Source organism: Coenobita brevimanus, chromosome 57, assembly GCF_032717465.1.
Source record: "Coenobita brevimanus isolate Jiangsu-jjx chromosome 57, ASM3271746v2, whole genome shotgun sequence".
In the NCBI taxonomy this organism is placed as follows: domain Eukaryota; kingdom Metazoa; phylum Arthropoda; class Malacostraca; order Decapoda; family Coenobitidae; genus Coenobita; species Coenobita brevimanus.
In genome coordinates, this window is record NC_137010.1 from 33975625 (window position 1) to 33998342 (window position 22718).

The 22718-nt window shown below is 41.4% G+C and overlaps 1 protein-coding gene across 1 annotated transcript in view; it reads left to right on the top strand.

Annotated features, from left to right (window-relative positions):
• syd (JNK-interacting protein syd) overlaps positions 1-22718 on the top strand; it is a 466678-nt gene that overhangs the window by 105908 nt on the left and 338052 nt on the right. Inside the window, exons 5-6 of the mRNA XM_080274254.1 lie at positions 4826-4973; positions 18878-18971. Of these exons, the coding sequence (XP_080130380.1) occupies positions 4826-4973; positions 18878-18971 (242 nt within the window). The remainder of the gene's footprint in view (positions 1-4825; positions 4974-18877; positions 18972-22718) is intronic.

A 22718-nucleotide genomic window follows, 5' to 3' on the forward strand; every position in this document is an offset into this window, starting at 1 on the left:
GCTACCCCCATTTGTTCACTGTTCTCATGGCTTCTGTGGCTGGCGGTGGAAATTTTCATAGAGAAAATGAGGAACATGAAGCTGTGAGACAAACTGTCAGTGCAATCGACAAAGATGAAGGACCAGATGATGTTGCCCCACTCAGCCCCATTGAACTTAACGACTATGAAGGGTTTGAAAGCGACGATGTGATACATCAAAGATACGGAGAAAGGCTGGTATTCGAGAGGCTGGCAATGGTGGAGAAGAGGGTGGCAATGGTGGAGAGGAGGGTGGCGATGGTGGTGGTGGCGCATACTCCCAGTAAGCATGAGCACTCCCAACTCCCAACATTTTCTTTCAATAAACTGCATTCTGAGCATTTAATGGTGACTTTGTTGCTTTATCCTATTAATTATATTACTAAGTATGTAAAATCTATCTATCTATCTATTGCCAGACGCCTCAATCCCGTTTGGGGTGGCCACAAACAAATCGCCTCCAAGTCGCCATGTCCCCCGCCATTTCACTGCCCTGCTCCCAACTCACACCCCCCTCTCTCATATACCTCTCCACCCCATCCCTCCATCTCATCCTCGGCCTCCCCCTCCCTCTTCCCCCCTCCACCTCACTCACATACACTCTCTTTGTCAGTCTTTCACCCTCCATCCTCTCCACACGGCCAAACCACCTCAGTGTGTTTCTCATAACGCTTCCTATCACATCCACATCCACACCACAACAATCCTTTATATCTTCATTCGTCAGCCTGTCTCTCCACGTGACTCCACAGGCTCCTCTTAAATAACTCATTTCCACTGCTCTCACTCTTGACTTGTGTCCTTCCAACAATGTCCAAGCTTCACTTCCGTACGTTAGAGTTGGTATCACAGTACTGTCATGTAGTAACTTTTTCACTTCCATGCTCACTTCCCTGTTTCATATCACTGCTTTCAAAGAACCAGCAACCTTTCTTCCCTGCTGTACCCTTTCAAGCACTTCACCCTCCAAGCCTCCATCCTTACTCATCACACTACCCAAGTACTTAAACGTACTCACATTTTCCATTTCCTCACTATCCAACCTCGCTGTACATTCACTAACTTCACCTCTCTCAAAGACCATCACTTTACTCTTCCCTACATTCACCTTTAGATTCCGTTTCTTACACACTCTCCCAAACTCATCCACCAAGCCTTGCAGCTCCCCTTCGTCTTCACTCAACAACACAGTATCATCTGCAAACAACAGTACATGGAGTTTCCAAACACTATCCTCTCTCACCAGGGCCACTCCAACATCCACTACCCTACCTTGTACCTCTTTTATTACCCCATCTATGTACAGATTGAACAACCATGGAGACATGACACATCCCTGTTTCAAACCAACGTTCAAAGAGAAAAATTCACTTAGTTCACCATCCACACGCACTGCAGCCTTCGCACCATCGTACTTACTCTTCACGGCATTCAAGAACTTCCCATCTACTCCATATATTCTTAACACTTTCCACAATCCTTGTCTATCCACCCTGTCACATGGATAAAAGTAGACAAAAATTGAAAATTAGTCGAACTTTCTAAATGTTTCAGTCAATTTTTATTTTTCGCTGTATAAATTTTGCCTCCAAACTAGCGGTTTCATGATTAGCGAGGTTTCCTCAGTCTCTTAAGATCGCTAGTTGCGAGTCCCTACTATATATATATATATATATATATATATATATATATACTGTATATATATCTATCTATTGCCAGACGCCTCAATCCCGTTTGGGGTGGCCACAAACAAATCGCCTCCAAGTCGCCCTGTCCCCCGCCATTTCACTCCCCTGCTCCCAACTCACACACCCCTCTCTCATATACTTCTCCACCCCATCTCTCCATCTCATCCTCGGCCTCCCCCTCCCTCTTTCCCCCTCCACCTCACTCACATACACTCTCTTCGTCAGTCTTTCACCCTCCATCCTCTCCACATGGCCAAACCACCTCAGTGTGTTCCTCATAACGCTTCCTATCACATCCACATCAACACCACAACGCTCCTTTATATCCTCATTCGTCAGCCTGTCTCTCCATGTGACTCCACAGGCTCCTCTTAAATAACTCATTTCCACGGCTCTCACTCTTGACTTGTGTCCTTCCAACAACGTCCACGCTTCACTTCCGTACGTTAGAGTTGGTATCACAATACTGTCATGTAGTAACTTTTTCACTTCCATGCTCACTTCCCTGTTTCTTATCACTGCTTTCAAAGAACCAGCAACCTTTCTTCCCTGCTGTACCCTTTCAAGCACTTCACCCTCCAAACCTCCATCCTTACTCATCACACTACCCAAGTACTTAAACGTACTCACATTTTCCAATTCCTCACCATGCAACCTCGCTGTACATTCACTGACTTCACCTCTCTCAAAGACCATCACTTTACTCTTCCCTACATTCACCTTTAGATTCCGTTTCCTACACACTCTCTCAAACTCATCCACCAAGCCTTGCAGCTCTCCTTCGTCTTCACTCAACAACACGGTATCATCTGCAAACAACAGTACATGGAGTTTCCAAACACTATCCTCTCTCACCAGGTCCACTCCAACATCCACTACCCTACCTTGTACCTCTTTTATTACCCCATCCATGTACAGATTGAACAACCATGGAGACATGACACATCCCTGTTTCAACCCAACTTTCAAAGAGAAAAATTCACTTAGTTCACCATCCACACGCACTGCAGCCTTCGCACCATCGTACATACTCTTCACAGCATTCAACAACTTCCCATCTATTCCATATATTCTTAACACTTTCCACAATCCTAGTCTATCCACCCTGTCATATGCTTTCTCCAAATCCATGAAAGCCGCATACAACTTCTTTCCCTTCTCTAGAAACTTTTCCACTAAAGATCTGAGAATGAATATCTGATCTACACAACCTCTTCCCTTCCTAAAGCCTCCCTGTTCTTCTCCAACTAATTTCTCTGTTCTTTCTCTAACTCTGTCAATAATTATCCTACCATACACTTTTCCTATTATACTAAGAAGACAAATGCCCCTATGATTACCACACACTTCTTTTTCCCCTTTTCCTTTGTACAAGGGAATAATTATACCTGACTTCCAATCCTCCGGGACTCTACCTTCCTCCCAGGCCAATCTGCACATCTTCCACATCCATTCTACTACTATCTCTCCCCCATGCTTCAACATTTCACCACACACTCCATCAGTTCCTGGGGCTTTCCCTGATTTAACTTTTTTCATTGCTTCCACAACTTCTATCCTACTGATTTCTTCCTGTCTTCTCACCTCCCTCCTTCTCCCAGCCATTCCCCAGCCACTTATACTTGCAATACTTCCATCCTCCACGTTCAACAATTCCTTAAAGTGTTCTCTCCATCTGCTCACTTTTTCTCCCTTCTCCACTAGTAATCTACCATTTTTATCTTTCACTCCCTTGCTAACTTCACTTCCACCCTGTCTTACTCTTTTCACCTCTTTCCAGAACATTTCTTTACAGTCCCTCCACTTTACACTCAAATTCCTTCCAAATTCCTCATCCACTCTCTTCTTACTCTCTCTTACTAATCTTTTCACCTCTCTCTTCCTTTCTACATATAACTCTCTCTTCCGCCTCTCAACTTCTTCCACGTCCCTATTTCTCATCCATTCATTGTATGCTTTCTTCTTTTTTGCCACAGCCCGTTTCACCTCTTCAGTCCACCACGCTGTTCCTTGCACCCCCCTCCGTCTTCTCTTCCTTCCACACACCACATCACATGCTGCACATATTTCTTCTGTAAATATTCTACACACACCTTCCACGTCCCCCATCTGCTCCAACTCATATTTGCCCAATCGTTCCTCCACTTCTCTCTTATACTCTGCCTTTTTCTCATCCTCTTGTAACCTTTCCAGTCTCCTTGCAACTACTCCTGTATATATATATATATATATATATTATCCATCCATCCATCATCTAATCCTGTGTTGCCCCATGAGAAGCATAGGAGCTCATGGCTAGGCAAGTTGGTCCTGCCATTTAAGATGAGTGACTCGCCTCACTCATCCTGGAATGGCATTACGTGAGCAATTAACCCCAATCACCACTTTGATATAAACCTGCACTGGCTCAGTTGGATTAGAACGCCTTAACCATAACTTGGTCATATGTTTACCACCCAGCATAGTAAATGGTTTCCTGGGTTACAGGAAACCATTTGGCTTCTCACTCAGTGTAGAGACCATAAGGCAGCACTACATTCAGTAAGTGGATGATGGGCATCCTCACCTATCACACAAATTGTGCTGCAGTTCCATTTGAGGCATATGAATGGCATTAATCTTTTTTGCAACACTGAACCTTAACTATCTGACTAGACAGGTTTATCCTGAGATGATTACCCGGTAATATGATTCTTGTGCCTGCTGGAATGAAATATAAAGTTTATAGTTCTTGGCCAGAAAAAGTATTTCAAAACCGTTTTTAACCTTGCTGCACTGAATTTTTAAAAGCTGAATTAAAGCATCAGATGTTAGACAGAAAAAATATGAAGTAGATATTTTGCACCTATAGGGTTAACTGTGTCCTGAATATTTAGTGAGATACCTGTTTACTGTTTTCACTGTAGCAATGTAAAAATTCAATTTCTCGCTCTTGAATGTAGAATTGTTAAAAGTGATTAAAATAGGATGTCAGTAATGAAAAGTGCTGTGGTAAGAATGTAGAGCTTTATTAGTGTCTTTTTCTGCCACTAAGCTGTGTGAAACAAAACTGCCAGTGGATGAAAACCTTGGCCAAGTTAAGTTGAATGAACTAGAGTATAATTTATGATTCCACAGGTCATCTGGTCCGGTGTCATTCGGATACAGTTCCCTAGAAGGTCGGCTGGGAAGTGGTGGGTCACCATCTGATCTGCCCTCTGGCCCCCAGCACTCCACCACTGCCCCCACCACACACCATAATGCCGCCCTCAGCAGTGAACTGCAGGTCAGTTGTTGCCACTGACTTCCCGTCATGATGATCTTTAACTTTTTCTAGCCAGCGATGTGTTTTATTGATTTCTTCATAAGTTTGAGAGAGTCTGCACAAGAACAAAATTAAAAGTGAATAGAAAGAAAAAGAAGATAATGGAATGTGAAAAGAAGGAGAATAACAAGATTTTGACAGGCAGTACAGGTCAAAAGAGACAGTGAACTTTGGGGTCCAGATGGGAGGTGGTATACTTAAGGAGGTTGATAGTTTTAAGTATCTGGTAACTATGTTGTGTAACTATGGCAAAATTGAGGGTAAGGTTAAGGAGAGATTACTTCAAAGGAGAAGAGTTATTGGTGAACTTGGTCGTATTTTTAAGGGTAATAAAGTTTGTAGCACGCAGGTTAAGAGAGTCCTACATGAAAGTCCCTTGCTGCCCACACTCGAATGGGAGGAAAAACCTAGGCAGTGAGTGACACAGCTGTCTAGGTTGCAAACTGTTGAAATTATCTTTCTTATAATAGTTGCAGGTGTGGGGAGGATGGAGCGTGTAAGTACCGTTTATGGGCATCATGAAATAGAAGAGAAAGTTATAGGGGTGAAATGTGGAGTTGCTGACTGGAAAAAAAGGAATACATTGAGATGGTATGGGCATGTACAAAGAATGCACATTAATAGAGTACCAAGGTGTGTGAAAATGAGTTACACAGCAGTATTGGATAAGGTAGGCCTTAATGTGGTATGGAAAACGATATTGGAATATTTAATTGGTGAAAGAGAAGAAGTACATACAGTAAAAGTCCTCCATTCCGACCACCAATAATCCGAAAATCCCAATACTGTACTCCAAATGTATCAAGGCAACATTTTTCTAATTTCTCTGGGCTTTTTTTTTTTTTTTTCCCTCTAAGGATTTATCTGGCTTGGACTTGCTCTTGGACTTGGATGTACCTGCCTGCAAGTATTTATCTACACTAATCTGCATTTCCAATGAGTAAATCAATACCCCATATCATTTTAAATGTTTATTTAATGATCATGTACAGTCATGATCACTAGTTTCTGCTCAGGGGTGCCTCCTTCATATCCCTATATACCCATGGAAGACAGGAGGGGGGAACGAAATGAGCTCCACCTGCCTCTACCCCAGCTCCCAACCCTCCCCCATACCCCTACCCCACCCAACCCCCTCACTCATCATTCTTGACTGGCAGTTACAGCTTAAGCTAATTTCATACTTTACACTCATAGTCATGTTACTAATACGCAAACATAAAACACTAGGATATGTATAAAGTATATAATGTAACAGTGAACTCACTGCAGCAAGAATTTAATGCATTACAGTATAATGTTGACAGTAAAACAAAATAGTTAACAACAGGCATCGCAGGCCTCATGCATTGGGTGCTTGCGTGTGCTTGCATGTGTGTGTGTGTGTGTGTGTGTGTGTGTGTGTGTGTGTGTGCATTTGCAAAGCAGTGCAACCAACACATGAGGCCTGAGGTAGCCGTTCTTAATGTTTTTGTTTTACCGTCAATGTCATAATGCATTAATTTCTTACTGCAGCATGTTAACAGTATATACTTTTTACATATCCTAATGTTCTGTGTTTGTATTAGTAGTGGGACCAAGAGTGTTAAGCATAAAATACGCTTAAGTTGTAACTGCCAGTTAAGAATGATGAGTGAGGGGGGGGTTGGGTAGGGCTATTGGGAAGAGGTGGGAGCTGGGGTAGAGTTGGGTGGAGCTCATTTCGTTACCCTCCCCTCTTCCCTGGGAATAAAGGGGTAGGAATGGGGCACCCCTAGGCAGAAATTAATGATCCTGAGTGTACATATTTCAAATGTTTTAAGAGGTCACACCCAATAGTCTGAAAAAACCAATAGTCCAAAACTTCCTCAGTCCCCTGCCATTCGGATTACAGGACTTTTACTGTAAGAGGGTAAGAAAGATGTGTGAGAATAAAGTAGCCTTGAGGTGTTTCTATCACTTTCATGCCCAGTCTTCCCAGGAGGGAGCAAGGTGTTGGAGATGTTGATGATTATTATTCTTGCTGCTGCTAGATTTATTTTATTCAGTTTGACTGGGAGTTGCAAAGCATGTTGAATAAATTTGCCAGTGTGTGTAAGAAGTAAAATCCAATAGCGAATATAGCTAAGAGTAAAGTTACTGTCTGTGAGAGAAATGAAGTACAGTATAGTGAGACTGGATGGTCTGGAAATGGAGAATGGGAGTGACTTCAGGTACACTAAAGGACAAGAGTCATGTCCTGAAATTTGAAGAAAACATTTGCTGAAAGGCTAAAGCTTTGGTGTGTTCTGCTTTGTGTCATACAGATGGTTGGTAGCACTGACATGAGTTGCCATTTGCTCCAGGTGACAAGCCTGTGGATGTGAGCATATTTTTCTTAATTAAGCAAAGTAAATGCACATACAATAGCTGTCTTTTGCCGACTGCTAATTGTCCTTGATGTATACAGTATATGAACAGTGTCTCATCTGTTCTCTTTTTTAATACCATGTTTGGAACACTGCAGTTCAATTAGCTGAAGACATGTCTGGATTTTGGTTCTACTTCATTATTAATTTAATTACTGCTTAGCCTTAGTTAGCGATTATAAGCAGTGATTGTCATTATCTGTCATCAGACAACGTTGTTACAAATGGGGATAGAGTCAGTGTATAATGATAATCAAATGTTTTTTTTATGAGTGGTGAAATGATTCTCACGAGCGTAGGTTCGAACACATAACCCAGAAGACCATACTCAATGCACAACTGTTCATGTGCTTCATGCTAGGTTCAGTTTGTGTCTTACAGGATAAGCACTGCTTACAGGTACTACCTTCCATCATTATGATAATTTCCTGGTCCCGTATTGGTGTGGTAACACCAAGGTAACCTGAACGATGATTGCTGTCTGTTGTTTCTTTCTTCATAACTGTTGTTTCTTTCTTCATAAATAAAGTTATAGCTTGTCCTCTTTCATCTGCCCAGTAGTTGGATGCATGCTGTTTTGCCCTGTCCATACCAAGGTATATACTAGGTCTGCCTGATGTCAATTATGTAACGGCCAAGAAGTCATTGCCAGACTGAGTATCGTTCACATTTTGTCTCTTGGACGCAGCAGTACACTGTACTTGCAAATGGATGTTAAGGTTTCAGAATTTCCTGGGTCCGTTTATACTGTCATTTCATCTGCAGCAGATGTGAAAGTCAGGCTAGCCAATCACATATATGTAGCCATGTTAGAACTCTCATGATGTTACAAGTTACACTAAATCTTCGGACAAAATGGAACAACTTTTGTCTTTCATGTTACAGTGTGCAGGTAGTGCGATGAGTAAAGTTGGAAGCTTAGATGATGATGATGTACATGAAAGGGTACAGCAGGGAGAAAAGGTTTCTAGCTCACTGAAAGCAGTATTAAAGAATAGGGAAATCTATCTATCTATCTATCTATTGCCAGACGCCTCAATCCCGTTTGGGGTGGCCACAAACAAATCGCCTCCGAGTCGCCCTGTCCCCTGCCATTTCACTGCCCTGCTCCCAACGCACCCCCCCCTCTCTCATATACCGCTCCACCCCATCCCTCCATCTCTTCCTCGGCCTCCCCCTCCCTCTTCCCCCCTCCACCTCACTCACATACACTCTCTTCGTCAGTCTTTCACCCTCCATCCTCTCCACATGGCCAAACCACCTCAGTGTGTTCCTCATAATGCTTCCTATCACATCCACATCCACACCACAATGAGCATGGAAATTGAGGAAATCGCTGCATGACATTATTGTGATCCCTACTTTAACGAATGGCAGGGAAGCTTGAACCTTGATGGAAGGACATACATGAAGAGTAAGAGCAGTGGATATGTGTTACAGTATTTGAGAGGAGCATAAGAATGTACATGGAGAGAGAAACAGACAACGAGGAAGTGGAAGAGAATTGTGGTGTTGATGTGGATGTGATTGAAACCATTAGGAGAAAAACTCTGAGACAATATGACCAATAAGTGGAGAGGATAGAGAATGAGAGACTGACTATAAATGTGTATCTGAGGGAGGTGAAAGGGGAGAGGAAGATTGAGGATGAGATGGAGGATGGGTTGGAGAGTTATATGAGTAAAGGGGGTGTTAATTTAAGACTGAATACCTTGATGGTGAAGGACATAGTGATATGGAGGCAATTTTTTTGTGGCCTCTCTTTACAGGATTACTGGCATATGGCTGTACATAGATAGATGGATAGGGAAAGGTGTCTTGTGAGAAAGAGTTTGTTAACATTATATATAACACTTCAGTTTTATTACTGTTATATCCAATTGTTCAGTTTCAAAAGTTGATACCTCAGAATAAAATAGTCATGAGGTGGCAATAATAAAATGAAAAAGATGTCTTGGCCAGATTCGGTTAATCTGGTTGAATACTCCTCATGACTTTTTCATCGTTTAATAACTTGATGTGGGGTAATCTGGCCATCAGTCCTTAAGTGTATACCCAGTACACGTGAAACTGGGTAACATGAGGAAGACCACATGTGTTGTGAAAGATTTTTTTTTTTCCTTTATTTAAATGCAAGGAAGAAGGAACCAAAGGCCAGGAGCCCACAAACTGTTCATTCCAAGAAAAAACAAAACCATTACAACAGAGAGCCAAATTCAAGATCCATTCATTTCGAGATGCCTGGACACACTGTGTTTGAAAGACTGGAAATCATAGGAAGTAGGAAATACAGAGAGAGAGAGACAGTTCCAGAGTTGACCCATTGCATAAATGAAGGAATGGAAGTAACGGTTAACTCTTACATTAGAGAGTTGGACAGAAAAGGGATGAGAGTTTGTTGCTAGACGGTTGATACGCACCTGTCGTAGAGGTGGAAGGATGCAAGCTGACAGTTCAGAGGAGCAGTGATCATTGAAGTGGTGATAGAAAAGAGATAAGGATGCAGATAAAGATGCAACAGTGCGGCGAAGAGACAGAGGTTGAAGGGAGCCAGTAAGAGGAGGAGAGTAAAACATTAGTGGGTACTCCCATGGAAGATTTTGTCGGGTTGATAGGTGTAAGAACTGAGTCTTTGATGCATTAGTAACAACAAGATTACTTTTACCCCATTCAGAGATACAAGCCAAGTCAGACATTAGGTGTGCCATAGCCTCATCCATTGTTTGTTCAAGTAGCTGCTGAAATGGATGTTGCAGGAACTGAATGGAAAGGTGAAGGGTGGAATTATCAGCGTATGAGTGGATAGGTAAGATGTACAGTTTAGGAGGTCACTGATGAATAAAAGGAAGAGAGTTGGTGATAGGACAGATCCCTGAGGAACACCACTGTTGATAGATCCAGGAGAAGAATGGTGGCTGTGTACAACAGCAGCTATAGAATGACCAGAAAGGAAGCCATAGATGAAGGCACAGTTAGAAGGATAGAAACCATTAGAGGGCAGTTTGGAAATTAAAGATTTATGCCAGACTCAATTGAAAGCCTTTGAGATGTCAAGTGCAATGGAAAAGCTCTCGCCAAAGTCCCGAAAAATGAATGACCAGGAGTCTGGAAGATAGGTGTGAAGATCGCCAGCGGAACATCCTTGTTGGAACCCATACTGACTATCAGAAAGAAGGTTGTAATAGGGATGATGCTTGAAAATTTTTCTGTTAAGAATAGACTGGAAAACTTTTGAGACACAGGATGTTAAAGCAATTGGGCAATAGTTAGAGGGTTAGGAATGGTCACCCACCTTTGAGACAGGCTGATTGAGAACAAACTTCCAGCAGAAAGGAAAGATACAAGTTAATAGACAAAGGTGAAAGAGTTGGTATCACAATACTGTCATGTAGTAACTTTTTCACTTCCATGTCACTTCCTTGCTTCTTATAATTGCTTTCAAGGAACCAGCAACCTTTCTTCCCTGCTGTACCCTTTCAAGCACTTCATCCTCCAAAACTCCATCCTTACTCATCACACTACCCAAGTACTTAAACGTACACACATTTTCCAAATCCTCACCATCCAAACTCGCTGTACTTTCACTGACTTCACCTCTTTCAAAGACCATCACTGTACTCTTTCCTACATTCACCGTTAGATTCCGTTTCTTACACACTCTCCCAAACTCGTCCACCAAGCCTTGCAGCTCTCCTTTGTCTTCACTCAACAACACAGTATCATCTGTAAACAACAGTACAGGGAGTTTCCAAACACTACCCTCTCTCACCAGGGCCACTCCAGCATCCACTACCCTACCTTGTACCTCTTTTATTACCCCATCCATGTACAGATCGAACAACCATGGAGACATGACACATCCCTGTTTCAACCCAACCTTCAAAGAGAAAAATTCACTCAGTTCACCATCCACACGCACTGCAGCCTTAGCACCATCATACATACTCTTCACAGCATTCAACAACGTCCCATCTACTCCGTATATTCTTAATAGTTTCCAGAATCCTTGTCTATCCACCCTGTCATATGTTTTCTCCAAATTCATGAAGGCCGCATACAACTTCTTTCCCTTCTCTAGAAACTTTTCCACTAAAGATCTAAGAATGAATATCTGATCTACACAACCTCTTCCCTTCCTGAAGTCTCCCTGTTCTTCTCCAATTTATTCCTCTGTTCTTTCTATAACTTTGTCAGTAAGTATCTCACCATACACTTTTCCTATTATACTAAGAAGACAAATGCCCCTATGATTACTGCACACTTCTTTTTCCCCTTTTCCTTTGCACAAGGGAATAATTATACCTGACTTCCAATCCTCCGGGACTCTACCTTCCTCCCAAGCCAATCTGCACATTTTCCGCATCCATTTTACTACTATCTCTCCCCCATACTTCATCATTTCATCACACACTCCATCAATTCCTGGGGCTTTCCCCAATTTAACTTTCTTCATTGCTTCCACAACTTCTATCCTACTGATTTCTTCTTGTCTTCTCACCTCCCTCCTTCTCCCAGCCATTCCCCAGCCACTTATACTGGCATTACTTCCATCCTCTATGTTCAACAATTCCTTAAAGTGTTCTCTCCATCTGGTCACTTTTTCTCCCTTCTCCACTAGTAATCTACCATTTTTATCTTTCACTCCCCTACTAACTTCACTTCCACCCTGTCTTACTCTTTTCACCTCTTTCCAGAACCTTTTCTTACAGTCCTTTCGTTTACATTCAAGTTCCTTCCAAATTCCTCATCCACTCCCTTCTTACTCTCTCTTACTAATCTTTTCACCTCTCTCTTTGTTTTTACATATAACTCTCTCTTCTGCCTCTCAGCTTCTTGCACGCCCCTATTTCTCATCCATTCATTGTATGCTTTCTTCTTTTGTGCCACAACCTGTCTCACCTTTTCATTCCGCCACACTGTTCCTTGCACACCCCTCCGTCTTCTCTTCATCCCACACACCACATCACATGCTGCACATATTTCTTCTGTAAATATCCTGCACACACCTTCCACGTCCCCCATCTGCTCCGATTCATATTTGCCCAATCGTTCCTCCACTTCTGTCGTATACTCTGCCTTTTTCTCATCCTCTTGTAACATTTCCACTCACCTTACAAATACTCCTTCTTCCCTCCCTTCCCTTCCTCTATTTCTCCATCCTAATTGGACCCTGATTCTGGTCACCACCAAGTAGTGGTCAGAAAGTCTACTCCCCCAACCTCTGTAAACTCTTGCATCCATTACACATTTTCGCATCCTTTCTTCCACACACACATAATCAGTCATTGCCTTCCTTTCATTCAGTTCACCACCCACCCTTCTCATCACTCGCCATGCATACCTGTGGATCATTTTGTGCTTGAAGAGGGTATTGGCTGTGACCAACCCCCTCCCAGCACAAATGTCCACTAACGCACTGCCATTCTCATCTGTCTCAGCAGGCACACCCCACTCACCAACTATTCCATCCACCTTCACATTCCCAACTTTACCATTCATATCACCGATCAAAAACTCTCTCTCATTCCTTCCAAACTTTTCCATGCACACTTCCACATTTGTCCAGAACTCTTCTCTCACTCTGCTTGCACGATCTTGTGTTGGCACGTACACACACACAATCGCCCACATTTGTATTCCAACTTTCAATCTTACCCACACAATCCTTGACCCAACTGATCCATTCTCTCTTATGCTCTTCCATCTTTTACTCACAACTATACATACTCCTTCTTTTGCCCTCTCACTCTCACCTACTCCTGCACATATACCCCATCCATACTCCCATTCTCTCACACTCTTCACCTCAACATTTAGTTTCAGTTATTCCGCATACATCAACCTTTGCACCCTGAAGCACCTGGACAATCTCTCTCTCTTTCACCTCATCATTTGCTCCTCTTACATTCCAATAATAATAATAATCTATCTATCTATCTATCTATTGCCAGACGCCTCAATCCCGTTTGGGGTGGCCACAAACAAATCGCCTCCAAGTTGCCCTGTCCCCCGCCATTTCACTGCCCTGCTCCCAACTCACATCCCCCTCTCTCATATACCTCTCCACCCCATCCCTCCATCTCATCCTCGGCCTCCCCCTCCCTCTTCCCCCCTCCACCTCACTCACATACACTCTCTTCGTCAGTCTTTCACCCTCCATCCTCTCCACATGGCCAAACCACCTCAGTGTGTTCCTCATAACGCTTCCTATCACATCCACATCCACACCACAACGCTCCTTTATATCCTCATTCGTCAGCCTGTCTCTCCACTTGACTCCACAGGCTCCTCTTAAATAACTCATTTCCACTGCTCTCACTCTTGACTTGTGTCCTTCCAACAATGTCCATGCTTCACTTCCGTACATTAGAGTTGGTATCACAATACAGTAATCCCGCATATTTCGCGGTAGTTACGTTCTTGTAACCCCCGCGAAAAGTCAATTCCGCGAATACTCTATTAACAATTGAAAACTTGCACTTGTGTCCACCATGCTGCCCATCACACAGTCCATGTCCATACTGATTGCGAGACAATTCGCCGTCAGACAATTCCCCGTCAAAACATGGACGATTCCCCTTCAGAACAATTCGCACCCTGGACGATTCCCCGCCATTCTATAAATATACTAATCAATACTTTCATCAATATACTTATTATTAATTAATCAATACTTTAATAACTATATTTCAGGGGGATCCAGCAAAGTCTATGTTCAGTAGCGTAGGTTCTGGATATTATTTATTAGTTGCACCTTTAGTCAATAATTAACTTGTTTCTTCCTCGCTGTAGTCGCCTTTGAATTATATTCTAGCGTCACCCATAGCTATCTTCATTAATGAAGGCGAATTGTTTTGTGTTTGTTGTGACTGCGAATTGTCCCGAAACCTCCATACTCATCCCGAAATACCTTCTTACAAGATTGAAAGCACATACTGCATTATGAAGGAAAAACGTAAACACCGTACTGTAATACACAATTATCTACACATTTATTAACAAAACAGTACAAAATAAAAAGATGCATTAACTGGTGATAGCAAACACTCGCACGGTCGTTTCTTAGCTTGTCCAGGAACACAATTTTCTCTGCTAAGGTCATAACTTGATCGTTTTGTCACTTTGGAGTTCTTACTAATTGTATTATTAGCCTTTGGTGAGGCTGGCTTACGTCCTGGGGCCATATGGAAAGCAAGTGGGAGGCAAGAGGCTCATATCATAGTGTGGTTACAACCACAACATCCACTTAAGGCAGTCAGGCATGGACTGAAGACTGCGGGGCAGAGAGCAGTGTTGCCATATTCAAACAACGAAATTATGCTAGGGCAATGAAAAAATTATGCTAGATTGAGCATATTTGTTCCAAGTAAAAAATGAATTATGCTAACTTGAAGCTAAATGATAAAATTCTATACATATTCGTGCAACATATTAATTATGTATTGTTTACTATGAAAATATTAAAATGTACCTACATACAGTAAGAGGATAAATATCGGTATCTACCCATACTGCTTTTTCCCACGAAACTTAAGTTTTTCTGATGGATTTTGATGTGATTCGTTCGATTTTGAGCATCATTTCCGTCGGAAATAACCAGATTTTGAGATATGACCCCCCCCCCCATCCCCGTGAAATAATGAGGGATCTTTGGGGAATCGGGGGTTATAGGGATGGGGGGAAACACAGAAAATGGTCATTTCCGACTGAAATGAAGCTGAAAATCGAATGAATCATACCAAAATCCATCGGAAAAACCTAGGTTTCATGGGTAAAGTACAAAGCTCAAACTTATCCTAACCTAACCGAACCAAACCGAACCTAACCTAACCTAATCCAACCTAACCTAACCTAACCTAACCTAATCCAACCTAACCTAACCTAACCTAATCCAACCCAACCAAGCCCAAACTGAAAGTAACCAACTATTCAAACATCTTACCTTATTCGTCTCTCTCTCTCTCTCTCTCTGATTTGTAGCTTTTATAAAATTATTCTAAAAATATTCCATTCCATTCTAAATTATGCTAGAATGATTCTAAAACTTCTAATATGCTAAAAAAATATTCCAGACTCGAAAATTTGATCAAAATTATGCTAAAAGAATAAAATTATGCTAGATATGGTAACACTGGCAGAGGGGCCACGGGAAAGGGACAGAGGGTGGCGTGAGTTTACCGTGCTACAATTGGAAGCTGCGGGAATTTCAAATTTTTTTTTTTCTGTATATTCAAGGATATTTTTGTTGAACTTATTAATGCTAAGAAAATCCGCGAGAGGGCAAAACCGTAGACAAAAAATCCGCAAAAAATGCGGGATTACTGTACTGTCATGTAGTAACTTTTTCACTTCCATGCTCACTTCCCTGTTCCTTATCACTGCTTTCAAGGAACCAGCAACCTTTCTTCCCTGCTGTACCCTTTCAAGCACTTCACCCTCCAAACCTCCATCCTTACTCATCACACTACCCAAATACTTAAACGTACTCACATTTTCCAATTCCTCACCATCCAACCTCGCTGTACATTCACTAACTTCACCTCTCTCAAAGACCATCACTTTACTCTTCCCTACATTCACCTTTAGGTTCCGTTTCTTACACACTCTCTCAAACTCATCCACCAAGCCTTGCAGCTTCCCTTCGTCTTCACTCAACAACACAGTATCATTTGCAAACAACAGTACATGGAGTTTCCAAACACTATCCTCTCTCACCAGGGCCACTCCAACATCCACTAACCTACCTTGTACCTCTTTTATTACCCCATCCATGTACAGATTGAACAACCATGGAGACATGACACATCCCTGTTTCAAACCAACTTTCAAAGAGAAAAATTCACTTAGTTCACCATCCACACGCACTGCAGCCTTCGCACCATCGTACATACTCTTCACAGCATTCAACAACTTCCCATCTACTCCATATATTCTCAACACTTTCCACATATTCTTAACATATTCTTAACACTTTCCACAATAATAATAATAATTCATCGATCTATCATCCAATCCTGTGTTGCCCCATAATCTATCTATTCTATCTATTGCCAGACGCCTCAATCCTGTTTGGAGTGGCCACAAACAAATCGCCTCCAAGTCGCCCTGTCCCCCGCCATTTCACTGCCCTGCTCCCAACTCACACCCCCCTCTCTCATATACCTCTCCACTCCATCCCTCCATCTCATCCTTGGCCTCCCCCTCCCTCTTCCCCCCTCCACCTCACTCACATACACTCTCTTCGTCAGTCTCTCACCCTCCATCCTCTCCACATGGCCAAACCACCTCAGTATGTTCCTCATAACGCTTCCTGTCACATCCACATCAACACCACAACGCTCCTTTATATCCTCACTCGTCAGCCTGTCTCTCCATGTGACTCCACTGGCTCCTCTTAAATAACTCATTTCCACTGCTCTCACTCTTGACTTGTGTCCTTCCAACAACGTCCAAGCTTCACTTCCGTACGTTAGAGTTGGTATCACAATACTGTCATGTAGTAACTTTTTCACTTCCATGCTCACTTCCCTGTTTCTTATCACTGCTTTCAAAGAACCAGCAACCTTTCTTCCCTGCTGTACCCTTTCAAGCACTTCACCGTCCAAACCTCCATCCTTACTCATCACACTACCCAAGTACTTAAACGTCCTCACATTTTCCAATTCCCCACCATCCAACCTCGCTGTACATTCACTGACTTCACCTCTCTCAAAGACCATCACTTTACTCTTCCCTACATTCACCTTTAGATTCCGTTTCTTACACACTCTCTCAAACTCATCCACCAAGCCTTGCAGCCCCCCTTCGTCTTCACTCAACAACACAGTATCATCTGCAAACAACAGTACAGGGAGTTTCTAAACACTATCCTCTCTCACCAGGGCCACTCCAACATCCACTACCCTACCTTGTACTTCTTTTATTACCCCATCCATGTACAGATTGAACAACCATGGAGACATGACACATCCCTGTTTCAACCCAACTTTCAAAGAGAAAAATTCACTTAGTTCACCATCCACACGCACTGCAGCCTTCGCACCATCGTACATACTCTTCACAGCATTCAACAACTTCCCATCTACTCCATATATTCTTAACACTTTCCACAATCCTTGTCTATCCACCCTGTCATATGCTTTCTCCAAATCCATGAACGCCGCATACAACTTCTCTCCTTTCTCTAGAAACTTTTCCACTAAAGATCTAAGAATGAATATCTGATCTACACAACCTCTTCCCTTCCTAAAGCCTCCCTGTTCTTCTCCAACTAATTTCTCTGTTCTTTCTCTAACTCTGTCAATAAGTATCCTACCATACACTTTTCCTATTATACTAAGAAGACAAATGCCCCTATGATTACCACACACTTCTTTTTCCCCTTTTCCTTTGTACAATAATAGTAATACTGTAATAATAATAATAATATTTTGTGGTAGGTGAGGGTGCTCCCCATCCACTCACTCAATGTAGTGCTGCTTTGGATGACTGCCCTTTCCTCTTTTTTATCCTTCCTCTTCTGTCTTTCTGTCCTTCATTCTTTCTTCTTTCTTTTACCTACGGGTGGCTTTTCACTCCCTCCTGTGTCTTTCTTTCTTTCCTCTTCCTTCTGCATATAGGTGACTTCACGCTGAGTGATAAACCAAATGGTTTCCTTAACTAGGAAACTATTTATTGTGCTGTTTGGTAACCATATAACCATATTATGGCACCTGGTTGTTTAGTATGTAATTAGGGCACTGGAATTGGATGAGCCTGTGTAGGTTTATATCCAGGAGGTGGTTAGGGTTTATTGCTCATGTAATGCCACCCAGGGATGAGTGAGGCTGGTCACTCTCATCTTAAATGACAGGACCAACTTGCCTAGCCCTGGGTTCCTACACTCCTCATGGGGCAGCATAGGATTGGATGATGGGTGGGTGGATAATAATAATAATAAATTACTCACATCCTTGTTGCTACTTCCTAATTCGTATCTTCTCCCAAAATTAATGATAACCTCACAACAATCTGTTCTCCGATTCTTGTCTGAGACCATTGCTTGCCTACCCCAGCTAATTTTTGTCCATCTCTCAATACAAAATCCATTAATGAACCATTTCATAATGACAGTGTAGTAACATTTTTATTCAGGTGAAGAGAGTATTTTCGAACTGGGGAATCGGATGTAATCTTCATTAGCAGTTATATTTTGACAGGTCTTCCTTAAATTCAATGGAATAAACCAGAGACAGCAATAAGAGAATAATAAGTGCATGCTGTTATTAGTTTTGTCTCGTTCATGCTTTCTCTCTCACCTTGTTTTCTGGATCTTCCCTCACACCAGTCTTAGGTGGGAAAAAGGGTCATGATGATGATGATGATAATGGGAAAGCAATTATGTTATATGCACCATCTGTCCCGTATTTCCATCCATGTCTAACTTTTGTTTACCTACAACACTAATTTCATTTCTTAATTCTTGTGTTGACCCCCCAGGAGGCACAGGTTGGTCCCGACACACCGGTGCTGCGGACGGACAAAGGTCAGCTGACGGACACGGTGGAGCACGCCGACCGACAGACAGCCACCAGTACGCTCATGGCACACCTCTCTCACTTTTCTGTTGTTACTTTTTTCTTTCATCCTTTGTGTATCTCACTGCTCTAACTCACCTCTGGCATGTATCTTACACACACACACACACACACACACACACACACACACACACACACACACACTCTCTCTCTCTCTCTCTCTCTCTCTCTCTCTCTCTCTCTGCTTTCTTCCTGTGTCCTGTCTGTTTTAAACATCTGTTTTAATCCTGTTTCTTTTCTGCTTTCTTGATGTTTATGGGTCTGACCTCTCTGTTCATCACTCTGTCTTCCATCACCTGTTTGTGTTATCTTTCCTCCCTTTATCCTGTTTTAGGTATTTATTTCTCTAATTTTTTGTTTACTTGTCTATTTTTTCAATAATTCCTCCTTCAGTTCTGTTTTATTCATTTTTTCATATCAGAACATTGAGTCCACACTTCTCACTTTGTCCTTTGTTTTATTTATTGTCAGTATCTTTCATTTTTATTTATATTGATTGCACTGACAGTTTTTCTTTTTGCATCCTCCTCTTATTACTTCCCACCTATCATCTCTGTATGTATTTTAAATTATTAGATTATTACTCTCAGATTTTTATTTCTTCACCTCATTTCTTGAGCTTTCCCAATGCATCTAGTGTATTCTGTTTCTCTTCTCATTATCCTGTTGTCCAGATTTCCCTCGTACCTCTTTCATTCCCTTTTAGTATTTACTGGATACAAAATTATTTGCAGTGTTTTTGCATCAAAGCTTGCAAACCACACTGAGCTATCATTTATTGTTGCAGTGCACTTTTGATCCTACAGTTATTTAAAATTTATTGGCTTGCAATACACATGCTTCTGATTTTTTGTTTTAATATTTTGCCACTTTTTTTTTTAATTGAGTAAGATATTTGAAGCTTTCCAGTAACTACTTATTTTCCTCCTCTGTGCCTGTAATATTTGTGGCTGCCTGCGTAATGTGTGCTAAGTATTTTATATATACAGTACGGTATATGGCTTAGAGTTACCAATTTTTCTTACTTCTTAGGTTAAAACTGTTTGAAGATAATTATTTTGTTTAGCAGTTTTTTAGCATCATTTTATTTATTTATTTTTTCCCCTTTTAGCATTAACTCCCTTTTAAAGTTTATCTCCACAGCTTTTGGTAATGTATCAGTGAATTTTGGATGCATAGGACACTTAATTGAAATTGTCACACTTTCATATTTTAGCCTTTGCCTATCTCCCCACAACCCTGCTGTAGTGTGGATCATTGTGCAACCCATAGGCCACACGTAAGTTGTTCAAAAGGCTACTCATAAGGTGTGAGTTTCTGAGGGCGAAAGTTTGTTTTATGAGTGGAAGTAAAGGTTTGATTTGTTGTAAAGATGGTGAGTTACCAGAAGTAAAAGTTTGCTGTTAACCCATTCAGCCATGTGATGCCTTTTGCATTTTATTCTTTGCCATCCCCCTGTATCATTTGATTTTACTTAGAGGAGACTTGCCACAGTGAAGGTTGTTACTGAAGGTTATTTCTAATCCATCCAGTTTGAAGTCTCAAATTAAATTTTCTGGAGATTGCAAGAAAAGTATGTAACAGATGCCATTGGGCTGAAAGGGTTAGAATGAGTTTACCAGTCTCACATTAGATGGTTAGAGCTTGTTAGAAATTTGAAAAAAATTTATGAGAAGCCACCTGTTCAGTTAAAATTCCTTAGAAATGGTCATAATCATACAGCGGATTGCTTTGCATGATAGTGAGCATTACTGTAAATGAGATATAAGCACTACTAATATTTTTGTTGAAAGCATTTCATCGCAATACTAGAAAAGCATCATGTTTATTCAGTTTTATCTTTGCTATTTCTGAATTTATAAGTATTGTTACATATGGATGTGAGACTATGGTGTGGCATGAAAATGAAAAGAGTGAGAGCAGTGGAGATAGGGTTGCTGGAAGATGTATGTAGAGTACAGAGAGTGGATAGGATATGAAATAATGTGATTCGTGAGAGTGAGGAAGTCTGTGGACACCAGAATCGAAGAGAGTGTACTGAGATGGTATGGTCATCTGGAGAGAATGGATAACAATAGAGTGGTGAAAAATGTATATCTGAGTGATTTTGAAGGTGGGAGGAGGCAAGGTAGGCCAAGGAGAAGGTGGAGAGATATGGTGGATGAGTGTGTAAGAAAGAGAGGTATGGAAGTCAGTGAGGCTAGGGGACTGACAAGAGATCGAGCTGGCTGGATGAATGTTGTGAGAAGTGCATGATCAGGGATTTGGCAGCTCTGTTTAATATGACAGTGTTTGGATTGACTGTATTGGATACGTTTCTGTGAAGCTTCCAAATGTTGTGAAATTTTTTGGTGTATCAGATAGAGCCAGGATTCTGGGGGCTTGAATGATGAGTGAATGGAAGCGTAGCCCATTGGAGTGGGCAAATTTGGGCTGTCTGGACGTTGCTGCTCCGCACCCTGCCCTAGGGTGGGAAAGGAAGTCTGGATGATGATGATATTGTTACATTACAGTTAAGTGTTCTTTGGAGTTTTCATTACTGCAGTATGATAATTGCTTATTATCTTTATTATTGAATACGGTATTGCAGTGTAGCTGCAACATTTTTTCTAGCTTAGATGCACGCTTCAGCAATTGTGCCAGTGACCATTGTGGAAGATTCACAGTACAGTCAGTAAGCTAGCACTTAGCAGACAGAAGTATATCAGAGTCATTTTAATGCCTTTATGATTTGTTTGCATGCATATGGTGCCTCAAGATCCAGTCACTGTTGTATTTGCACACCTTAAATTACCACTCCTAGGTGGCAGTCATTTAGTTCTGTGTGCCTGATTATTGGGTTACCAGTATCTTACCAAACTACATATGTATGTTGCTGTGTATAAGTTTTTGTTGAGTAACCCTGGTCAGTCTGGTCGAGCAGACATACTTATAAGTAAATCACCCAATCCAAGGACATTGCTCAACATTGTAGAGAGTGATTCTACCAGCAGGCCACAGATAGCACCTCAAAACTTTTGTGATTACCAGTATTAGTATTGGGGTTTAGGGTATGCCGAAAATATGAAAAGGGCTAGTGGTGTAGAAGTGAATATAGTATCAAGATATGTCAACCCATAAACCTGAGGTGCACCTGTATCCATATTCTACTATCTTCAGAGTTTCGTACTTTAGAATGTAAATTAGTAGTTAATATTTCTCTGAAGATTGAGTATGATAGTTCTAAACTCTAAGCAGATTTATACTCCTGGAAGTAAACATATTGATGCATCAGTGTAAACACAGCACAGCCATAATAGGGTTAGGAATTTAAATTATTGGCTTAAAAAAAAGTGTAAAATAGATAGAGATTAAAAAAAAATGCTAGTTGGTTCTGTTATTACTGGTCAAGTTCTATGTTTAGATTTGCCAGGCAGGTAATTTTAGCACTAGTTCTGAGGATATTAAAATATACCTCAACATCTTAATGGTTAGGTATTTTGTTAATCATTCAGTGATATAGTAAATATTTAGTATTTTATCTTGCAGTGTTTTGGTGTTTCTGACAGCACAGTTTACAATTTTAAATTTGCTTTATTGGATAGTATTTGCAATGTCAGAGGAAGAGTAGCAACATGTGTGACCTTAGCTGGAAGACTTTTGTGGTGTTGTACAGTTAGAGGGAGGGTGTAGCTATGTATGTAAATTTGATTTGATGACATAACAGTATCAGAAGGATAATGTTTTGACAGTGTGAACAGTAC